The sequence below is a fragment of the Glycine max genome, chromosome 13 (genome assembly GCF_000004515.6).
Source record: "Glycine max cultivar Williams 82 chromosome 13, Glycine_max_v4.0, whole genome shotgun sequence".
Classification (NCBI taxonomy): Eukaryota; Viridiplantae; Streptophyta; class Magnoliopsida; order Fabales; family Fabaceae; genus Glycine; species Glycine max.
The window spans coordinates 24,477,425-24,487,856 of record NC_038249.2 but is presented as its reverse complement, the minus strand read 5'-3'; the positions used below and the strand labels follow the sequence as shown (position 1 = coordinate 24,487,856).

Genomic DNA, 10,432 nt, shown 5'->3' with positions numbered 1-10,432 from the left:
TTATTCATCATATGTCTTAAGATTGTGAATCATCCATCAGAGGGTTATTTCTACGAGTCAATCAATTATGCGTGTGGCCGTGTGCCCCCTGATATCAAGCTTTGGGGACCATTAAGGGATAGTTTTTGACCCACCTCATTCATGAAATTTTCATAGGTTAAAATGCATCATTACTCACTTGGGGTTCATAAGAATTGACTATATCAGAATCTGGCCCACACCTCTTTCACTTTAACTCATTATTTATGCATTCATTTATTTGTTTAATCCCACTTACAGTTATGCTTCACTGAATAGTAGCAGACACAATGAAGAGGGTGGCATGGTGAAAAATGCAAAAAATGGGGTTAATCCAGCAAGTGCTTTCAGAGTTCTGACACATCTATCAGAAAGGGTTGTGTTAGTTGCGCACCAAATTTCACACCTCATTTTCAAAATATTACTATTTGTAATAAGGGTTTTATTAACTAGTGTCGTTAGAATACTAGTTAATTAAAAAAATTATTATAAAAATAAAAAAATAAAAAAGTAATCACGAACAACAACGTAATTTTATGTATTTTAATAATTTTTTATTTAACTATTTAACTAATGTCTTAAAGAGACTAGTTAGTATTTTCATTCAAAAAATAAAGATAAAGTGTATGCATTGAGACATGTATTTTTCTTATTTTATTAGTTATTACTAAAAAAGGAAGTGATATTAAAATAGTGCAGGGAATATTGTGTGTAATTAACGTCATTGTATTGTATTAAGAATTATTTATTTAGAGAGCCATGCAAACACAACATTTAAGGCACCCCATCTACCCTCTTCTGCATGCCATCAGCTTTTCTAAGCTCTCCTACCACACCAGAAAAGTTATCTGACATTATTAGTAAGAAGTAAAGTAGTAGCATTGGGAAAAAGAGAATGGCATAATTTAAGTGGCCCTGCAAAGTGTAAAAATTGAATGTAATCCAACAATTAAAGACCATCCATTTTGTCTGTAATGATCAACAATTAATTAATGGTATGCTTAGTTTTCTAATTCCTCTTTAATTCTCCTCAGTTTCACCGTTAATTCTTCATGGAGGGACCACAAATTTTCTTATTTTTATCAAACTGTACTGCCATACTCTTATTTCATATGCTCCTTTCTTTGAACAGTCCCCTCTCCCTTTCACGCTCACCCTGCATTTATAATAGCAGCATCATTCTGCTTCCTGCTTACACTTTAGCTTACTCATTTTTTCTTCATGGCTTTGATAACTCCCTTTGCTATTTTATTCTTTATGCTTATGGCCTCTTCAAGCAATGCCTACTGGCCACCTTCACCTGGTTACAGGCCAAGTTCCAAATTCAGGCCTGTGAACTTCTATAGAGGGTTTAGAAATCTTTGGGGCCCTCAGCACCAAAGCATAGACCAAAATGCATTAACAATATGGCTTGATAGCTCCTCAGGTATGAGTCTTGATGTTTAAATTCACTTTCAATGCATTATTATCTACTACGTATTTTATTTCATTGTTATTGAAGTGTGACACATCTTTTGTTAACAGGAAGTGGCTTCAAGTCAAATCGACCATTTCGATCCGGGTACTTTGGTGCTTCCATTAAGCTCCATCCTGGCTATACTGCAGGAGTTATAACAGCTTTCTATGTAAGTTATAATCAATTGATTTGTACAAAATTACAAGTTGATTGATGGAAGTTTACACATTGATTTTTAGTTTAAGTCCACTTAATGATTTGGTTAATAACAGCTTTCTATGTAAGATGTGGTCAAATGATTTTTACATAAGTTGATTGATTGAAGTTTGGTTTAAGTTTACTAATGATTTGAGTAATGGCAGCTTTCTAACAATGAGGCACATCCGGGCTTCCATGATGAAGTGGACATTGAGTTTCTTGGGACAACATTTGGAAAGCCTTATACTTTACAGACCAATGTTTATATAAGAGGGAGTGGGGATGGAACAATTATTGGCAGAGAAATGAAGTTCCACCTTTGGTTTGATCCTACCCAAAACTTTCATCACTATGCTATACTTTGGAGTCCTAAGGAAATAATGTAAGTCCCTGTACATTTTACTATGTATCTGTGTGGTAGTGTTTGAAATGGCTAGATTTGTTAGTCCTAGTTAGAGAAAAAGCAGAGAAGATAGGGTAGGCAACATTTCATTTTCCACTGAAGCAGATAGAAGAGAGGTAAAAGGGAATCAATAGTATTAAACTTGGGATCCATGCTTGTGTCATTGATTTGACCAGCTCTTACAAAAGGCAGCACAGTGTAGGCACAATTGAATGAGAGTGATATTTTGGATGATGAAAAGGAAAGAATTCCGTTTTTCCTGAAATTGAGGATAAAGGAAAAGAGGCACTTGGTGACAGGGTTAATCATATAAAATCAAGATCACCTGAACAGCACACAAAGTATGAAAACAGAACTGTTAGAAGTGTGGGGTAAAGTAAAAATCTGGTCACTCTAACAAATAAAGTGACATTAATTTAGTGATATACTTTTTGGCCACGGATATAAAATTAGTTTCACACTTTCATTATAATATTAGAGATTAATTTTCATCCACTATGGTTTGTGAACTTGTGAACCTATTAAAAGTTGATATGATTTTTAAAATAAATATTATAATAATCAAGAAATTTATAATATATGACCGTATTAGATGGCAGAGTAAAAATCCTTTATATTATAAGGGCATGGACTATTTCCTCATAACTAACATTGAGTTTAATTTCTATCCCTCACACGGTCAACCAATCAAAGTGCATGGCATTATACAATCACAGCCACATTAAAAGTGATTTACATTGACTGCTTTTACTGACATTATGAATTAATATATCAGATTCCTTGTGGATGATATTCCCATAAGGAGATACCCAAGGAAGAGTGCTGAAACATTTCCACTGAGGCCAATGTGGCTTTATGGTTCAATATGGGATGCCTCATCATGGGCAACAGAAGATGGGAAGTACAAGGCTGATTACAGATACCAACCTTTTGTTGCAAAGTACACAAACTTCAGGGCTGGTGGTTGCTCAGCCTATACCTCTCGTCGGTGCCGCCCAGTCTCAGCCTCGCCATATCGCTCCGGTGGCTTGACCAGACGCCAATATTGGGCCATGAGATGGGTGCAAAAATACCACATGGTCTATAACTATTGCCAAGACCACAAAAGAGACCACAAACTAACACCTGAGTGCTGGGGGTAACACTTTCAAAAGTGAATAAATTGATTCTTCTACTATAAAGTTGTGCAATATTTGGTATATCGGTTCATATGAATAGAATAATTATGTATTTTGTTGCACTAAATCCGAGTAATTCTAATGTGTTTGATGTGGTAAAGTAAATTTGAAAGTCAGATCGGATTTGGTGTAACAAGGTGCATGATTTTTTTATACCCATATGGAACTATAAGTGATTTATCATGTTGCATAATTTGAGTGTAGAAGAACCAAGCTCTCTCTAATCACTACTCTGTGTGATTTGTTACATATGTTGTGTGATCTTTTAGAAAGTTAATTTTTTTTTTTTTTATATGGGGATGACATGAGATGGGGCCCTTCCTTGACAACAACATTGATGCAAGTGTACGGATTGAGAGTCCAAGGGTCCTCCTTGACAGAAGAAATTTGGTAAGATTGTGTGGATTTTTCTGCTTTGTTACATTTCTCTTTCGGGTTAGAACAAGGAAAAGGGAAGAAAGAGAAAATAATAACATCAATGTGTAATGAAGACAGATTAGGCCGACAGGGATTGAGCCATGGTGAGTGCGAATATTATAAGCACGCTCTTCATTTTATAATAATGTTATTGTCATTTTTAATGATGAAAATGATAATTTTCTTTTTTGTGTTAAGTGTGTTCTTGTGTATTAGAGTCGTTTGAAACTAACAACAATGTCATTTAATCAGAGAAATTAAAATGTCAGTAGTTCTGAAAGTCCACAGGGTCCCTTTAATTTATTACAAGGAAACTACTTCTTCAGCGTTTCAGCAGATTCTCTTCACGGGTCTGTCATGATTTGCATGAAAGTTGAATCTATTAACGATAGTACTCTAGTTTCAGATTGGTGCATAATCTAATTATCAAGCATATCATTGGCACTCTGAACTTACTCCAAACTTAATGACTAGACAATAAATGTATAGCAAATTATTTTTATCATTCTTTATAATTTCTGCATATTACAAAAAGAATTAATTACAAAATTCATATGTTTCTATAACAATTTTTTTGTTAATAAACGTAAAGTTATGGAAGAGTAACTTTCTCCTCTTCAGTTAAGAACTTGTACTAGTGAATAAAGGTTAATCTAATAGATAAGCTATAAACTTAAATTTTATAAGAATGATATGAGTTCAATTCTCGTTTCCAATGTGTAAGTATAGATTCAAAAATCTATTAGAAAGAGGTTGAATTTTATTTTTCATCCATTGTAAAATTTTAAATACATGTAACTTTATAGTTACACATAAAATAAAAATAATTTTTTATTTTAAATGATAATAATCTTAACAATTATCATAATAACAATAAACATATAATTGATTTTATATAATTTTACATTAAGTATTGTGATAATTACAACAAATACAACTAATTTTTTCCCATAATTTTCTGTTATCTAACATCAATCATCATTATTTTACATGATATTAATTTTACATTAACTATATATATATATATACCGAGAGGGTGGAGGTGAGACTAGAATCAGTGCCTGTTCATCCGTCATTATCGATGTGAGTATCATGCTAGTAAATAATCTATAAATATTTGTGTAAGTATTATTTGAGCCTTGAGAGGTGCTCTTACATGATGATTCACTTAAGTCTAATTCACCTAAACTTTTACTTTTATAAAAAATTAAAAAAAAAACTTGATATTGTTTACCTTTATAATGGGCTGTTGAAGATAAGGTACACTATTTATCTTTATCAAATAGGTCCTAGCAAGCAGATCATATACGAAGTATTTATAGAAGGCAAAATGAAATGGCTAGCTATTACAAACATTAAAATGGCAACTTATTTTGTTTAAGGGCATGTCATATTGTGTTGCTGGTTATTATGATAATTGACATGCCCTTACTTTTGTATTTAAATTAATCTTTTGTTAGCAATTTTAAAAAAAATAATTTTCCTTTTTTCTAATTATCATTAAATTTTAAAATAACAATATGATATTAAATCTTAATTCCTATTGGTTAAAAAATTAACTATATCAATACCCCAAATATTGTCATACATAAAAAATGTCAATAAAAATATATAAGAAAAAGGAGTAATTCTTACTCCTATATAAAGGACATTGTTCATAAAAATAATTATTATATTATTGACATAATTGAAACATCTCCAGAAACTAAAATAAGATTGAAAAAATAGTTAATAAGATTATCTAAATTGTCAATTATAATTAACCATATATTACATTGATAAGCTAATTCTTATTATTAATTCCCTTAAGACATTTCTTTTCTTTTTTAGATAAGTTTTGAAATGAATTAAATAGTTGAATGTGGAAAGGCAACGGATACAACAATAAGCATAAAATGATCAAATACTAAATAAGCTAAACTCCTAACCTTAGCTCGGTTGGTAGGGCGGAGATCTGGATTGAGAAATTCAAGAGATAATCCTTAAGTTGCTGGTTAATAATATACACATCATATATATTGTATATTTCATTCTTGTATTTAGGATGATACGTGTTACAGAATTTCAAATTCTACACAAATAATTGATTGAGCAGGTTTTTGTATGCATGTATTCATTTATGCATACAAAATCAATAATTTCTAATGATAATATAAAAAATTATATATTTTTTAGTGAAATCTCTTTACATATTAAGTGCATATAATTTTTTTATAAAAATATATTTTTAATCCTATACTTTTGCTTTATCTTATTTTTAGTTCCTCATATTGTTCAATTTAGTCTCTAAAACTCTATAAAAGGATGTGTTTTTAGTTCTTCTTGTCCTTACAATCTACAGTTTAAGAACATGCAAAATAATAATAATAATAATAATAATAATAATAATAATAAAGAGTAAGCTTAGGGGCTAAAACCACGTTTTTATAAAATTAAGAAATTAAATAACACAATATGAAATTTAGAACTAAAAACAAAATTCAATGAAAGTATAAAGTTTAAAAATATCTTTTACTCTTTTTTTTAGGGGTGCATGTAAACTGAATTCATTGATTATTTCATTGTGTTTAAAGTTGTGTAGGCACTATTATTGACACTACCAATTTTACTATTGGTACTACCACTTTTTAATTTGGGGTAAAAACACAAAACTGTCTCTAAGGTAGTTTTCCCACCCCTTCCCCTTTTCTTTCCCATCCGCCTAACTCCCTCCTCCTTGTATGCTAACTCCCTCCTCCTTGTATGCTTGATCCCTTTTCCCTTTAACTCTCTTTCATTTCTCCATCATCTCTCTATCGAACTGTTGTGGCGTGTTTTTTATTTTTTTTCTTAATTTTTTACAAAATAGAAATATGTTTTTATTGTGTTATGAGTTGAGGAATACAATGAAATTAACTTTTGTTGTGTTATTTTTACAAAACAACACAAAAATACACAATAAAAGTATGATTCCTTTGTGTTTCTCAACATAGAACACAATGAAAACGTGCTTCTATTGTGTATTTTTTGGGGTGGAAAAATCGCACAATGAAATCATGATTGCATTGTGTTATATGGGATGAAAAAAATAATACAACGGAATCATGATTTTGTTGTCTATTTTTTTGGGATGAAAAAAATTACACAGTGCAATCATGATTTCATTGTATTATTTAGGGGTGAAAATTGTACAATGAAATTATGATTCAATTGTGTTTTGTCAAAAGAGCATTTTCGGAATAATGTTAAAAGGCACTCACGTGGGTAGTGTTATTAGCAATTTTCGGAATACCCAAGTTGTTCTTGGTTTCCCTCTTGCAGTCCATAGGCTATAAATAATGAATGGGCCCAACAGTCTAAATTCCAATACTTATATCTAATTTTTGGCATGGTATGGAAATTACCAAAATTGTCTCGCTAACCTCGCTGTTGTGAATAGCGCTGCTGAATCAATCGTTCTCGGTTTTCGCGTAATCTAGTCGTTCATCCCAAAATGGTATGGCAGTACTGTTATCTACAATTCTCTCGTTCTTTTTCTGCTATCAATTCTTCGTTTTCGTTTAATTTTCAAACAAAAATTGAATGATGTGATATTACAGGTTTGCTTGGCTTGTTTGCTGCCCCTTTTTCTGGTTCCGATCGTCAACATCCTCCCTCTTCTATACTATTTTATAATGGTAAGCGCAATTCCCCATTATATTATATTTATTTTACCCAAATTAATAATGATAATAAATGAAATCATAAACCAATAACGTAGTGTCTTGTATCCCTTAACCAAGTGGTTCAAGAATCCATTCCTTTGAGGGTGGTCCTTGGGAGTGGAATAGATCATGTTGAGAGGGAAATACATGTCTTGCGTGCGCTCATGGTCTTCTATGAAATTTTGTCACTGTCTTCAGTTGGGACATTTTCGTACCAATACCATGATCAGTAAAAAAAAAAAATAGAATTTATAGTTGTAAGAGATGTTTCGGTGATTGTTGATCTGTGATTCTGTTTTCAGGGAAAAATCTATCGGGTTTTTGGTTGGGAGTACAGGAAACCGGAGAGGGCTCCTCCTGTATGTCCATACAAGCCTCCAACCAACAGGGTTAGTAAAGTAAGTGAATGCCTAATTTTAATTGTTTACATATAAGTTTAATTTTTATGTACTACTATCAACCATGGTGTATGTGACTTTTAAAGTCCTTATTGTGGAAGTTAACAAAACTTCGGTCGAGCAGATAAGAATGGCAGAGACTTTGTTAGTGCTCAATTTGGTGGTTTGGAAGGAAATTTCTTTTGTTTTCTGGTAGGGTGGAATAATAAATCTGTGATTTCATTCAGGTCAATAATGGACAATTATTTGCTTTTAGTATGTAGGAAATAACCAATGTGATAATGGGGTGTGAATTTGTTGTTGGCGGTGTGTGAGTGAGACCACACCAGTGTTATCAATGGATGGCAGAACATGGCAAAAGGCCAAAGTTCCACCATATAAACACGCCATTGTGCCTTATGGTGCCACCATGGTAAGCCTCCCTTCACAAATTGCCTATGGCGGTTGGCAAAAAATCTGCCACATCATTCAGCCATGGCGGCTATTTAACAACACTGGACTGCACTTTGCAACTTTACAGGATTGAGGAATGTGAATCCGGTGTCAGCTATGGCCTATGTGAGACATGGAGCTTCCATTTGAAGTGGAGGCTGTCCCCACTAATGACCTTGCTTTCAGGAGTGGCATCAGCCATCCTGTGATTATTTACAGTATGTTGTTGTAGCACTGCCTTTTGCAATGGCTGACAACTGTGTCACTTTGTAGATCTTTCTGAATATTTTGGGTGAATTGTGGATGTCAAGATATGGCTAAACCTTGTGAGGACATGGAGGAGAAGGTGCAGAGATTTGAGATGTTATTAGAGTAACTAGAAGCACATAACAAATCCATTGGATCAACTAATGTCTTCCTAAATGATTTGGAATAGTCATTTTATTGCACTTCAAGTTTAAGGTGCTTTCGTTAGTTTAGATTTTATGTCTATAGGAAAATTCTAAATCAAGATATGTGGATCCATGCTAGAAATATGGCTTATGGAGCAGTATTTGAGTGTCAGGCTGTATCGAACAGAACACAATTATTAATCCTTTTATTAGCTCTTTGTAGAAGTCTTCATTGGAGACATAATATTGTGGAATAGCTTTTGAGAGACAATCTTTTGTATTCTGCAATCAAGATCATCTCTTTTAGCTTTTTTAGCTGCAGTCTTGCAGATGCATATATGATCATTTTGCACCAATTTCCACAATAGGAATTTGCTATTGCACTATAAGATAATGCTGAGATCTGGTTCCAAATATTCTGATCCCACTAGCATTAAAGTTTATTTTTACAAGAAATGGAAAAATATTCTTTTTCTTGGTGATTTGTTCCAAAAGCTGTCACCAGCAATGTGATTTAGAGCTTGAATTCTGCAAAATTTGCATGTTGATGCCTTTATCATTCTGAGCCAGTTCCAATTGTTAATTGATGGATCAGATCGGAAGAAGTTCAACATTGTGTCTAAAGAGTTAGAAAAGAGGAAAACCTAATCCTAACAAATGAATAGGGTGATTAATGTGGAATTCCTGGAGTATCTATGTATCTGTAGCCTGTAGGATTTTGTGGCCAGGCCTCCTGTTGTGAGGATATTTTAATGAGTTAGAATGAAAAAAAAGGAGTTTGTTGTTTTATATTCAACTTTTGATTTTTCACTATATTATAACTGATTCTACTTAATTTATTTGATGGATGATGAAGTATAATTGGTGAAATTGATGAGAATTTGAGTTAGAAGTGATGCCTATTCTGCTACCTTTTTATCCTATGTTGTTTGATAGATTATTGCTGGGGGTTGGTCATTTACAAAGACAGTATTTTGTCAGGAACAATTTTAGCGTTGTTCAAATGTCTGTTGTCCAGTATGATGTTTGGTTTAGCTGACAAGGACTTGTGCTACCGATGATCACATGCATCTCCCAATTGAGAAAGAATCTGTCTGCCTGTCAATTATTTGTTTTTCTTAAAGATGAATTTCGAGTGATCCTTTAGACAAGCCACTACCAGGGAGTGACCCTTCAGTTGTCCTTCTTGAGTGTTGATGTTCCACATGACATGATGATATATTCTGTTTTTTGTCAGCGTTTGCATCATTCATGTTTATAATGCTTGTGTTGACGTATGTGAATGCTAACAATATCGTGTTGATGATTTCACGTATGAATCTTCCATGAATTCAAATGTGAACTGAATTTACAAAATGGCAATGTTATTGCAGGTTGAGGCAGATGTTGAACCTGTTCCAGCAGATCCTGTTAAGCCTGGAAGTGTAGATGTCAAGCAGGATTAATCTGGGGTAGCTATTCTATAAGGTTTGACGGGAGTAAAATGTATGATAACATCTGATGGTTGATGTATGTTTTTAACTTTTATTAAATATCTTGTCTTGTCATGACCATTAAAAAATAAAAAAGATGCTTGGTTGGTTTAAATTTGAAGTTGCTTTTATTTTTAAAAGTGTACATTTCACGAAAAGTAAAAAAAATATAGTTTATGGATAAAATTAAGAATCTTGTAATAAGTTTTATTCCGAATTTAATTTTTAGATAAAAAAGTTTAAACATAAATCATTTTATTTTAAACTTATTGTAAAATGTAATTTTACTGAATTAAAATAATTTAAAATTATGTCTAAGAACACTCAAATACACTTTCTTTTTTTCTTGGACTTTAATCGACTATTTTATCAATTTGATATGGGG

General features: G+C 32.5%; 2 protein-coding genes across 3 annotated transcripts; both read left to right on the top strand.

The window, feature by feature from the left end:
• Window positions 1–1,135: 1,135 nt before the first annotated feature.
• LOC100792731 (probable xyloglucan endotransglucosylase/hydrolase protein 32) lies at window positions 1,136–3,867 on the top strand. The gene is made up of 4 exons (XM_003542473.5): window positions 1,136–1,444; window positions 1,543–1,643; window positions 1,837–2,054; window positions 2,851–3,867. The coding sequence occupies exons 1-4, from the start codon at window positions 1,240–1,242 to the stop codon at window positions 3,215–3,217; spliced, it is 891 nt and encodes a 296-aa protein (XP_003542521.1). The 5' UTR covers window positions 1,136–1,239; the 3' UTR covers window positions 3,218–3,867.
• A 3,132-nt stretch (window positions 3,868–6,999) lies between these two features.
• Window positions 7,000–10,162, top strand: LOC100527930 (uncharacterized). 2 transcript variants are annotated; one of them, XM_014765526.3, is made up of 4 exons: window positions 7,000–7,145; window positions 7,249–7,326; window positions 7,656–7,742; window positions 9,949–10,162. In XM_014765526.3, exons 1-4 carry the CDS (start codon window positions 7,143–7,145, stop codon window positions 10,018–10,020), a joined length of 240 nt encoding a protein of 79 aa, XP_014621012.1. In that variant the 5' UTR covers window positions 7,000–7,142; the 3' UTR covers window positions 10,021–10,162. The 2 variants fall into 2 exon arrangements, with proteins under 2 accessions (XP_014621012.1, XP_003542520.1); XM_003542472.5 differs by having other exon boundaries at window positions 7,002–7,145; window positions 7,656–7,751.
• The last annotated feature ends 270 nt before the right edge of the window (window positions 10,163–10,432 follow it).

What these genes read in the sequence shown, in the direction of transcription:
- LOC100792731 (XM_003542473.5), top strand. Translation starts at nt 1,240, where the DNA reads ATGGCTTTGATAACTCCCTTTGCTATTTTATTCTTTATGCTTATGGCC. An exon ending in GAGTTATAACAGCTTTCTAT is followed by an intron (nt 1,644 to 1,836) that starts GTAAGTTATAAT and finishes GAGTAATGGCAG; the next exon opens with CTTTCTAACAATGAGGCACA. An exon ending in TGGAGTCCTAAGGAAATAAT is followed by an intron (nt 2,055 to 2,850) that starts GTAAGTCCCTGT and finishes TTAATATATCAG; the next exon opens with ATTCCTTGTGGATGATATTC.
- LOC100527930 (XM_003542472.5), top strand. An exon ending in TTCTATACTATTTTATAATG is followed by an intron (nt 7,327 to 7,655) that starts GTAAGCGCAATT and finishes TTCTGTTTTCAG; the next exon opens with GGAAAAATCTATCGGGTTTT. An exon ending in CAACCAACAGGGTTAGTAAA is followed by an intron (nt 7,752 to 9,948) that starts GTAAGTGAATGC and finishes ATGTTATTGCAG; the next exon opens with GTTGAGGCAGATGTTGAACC.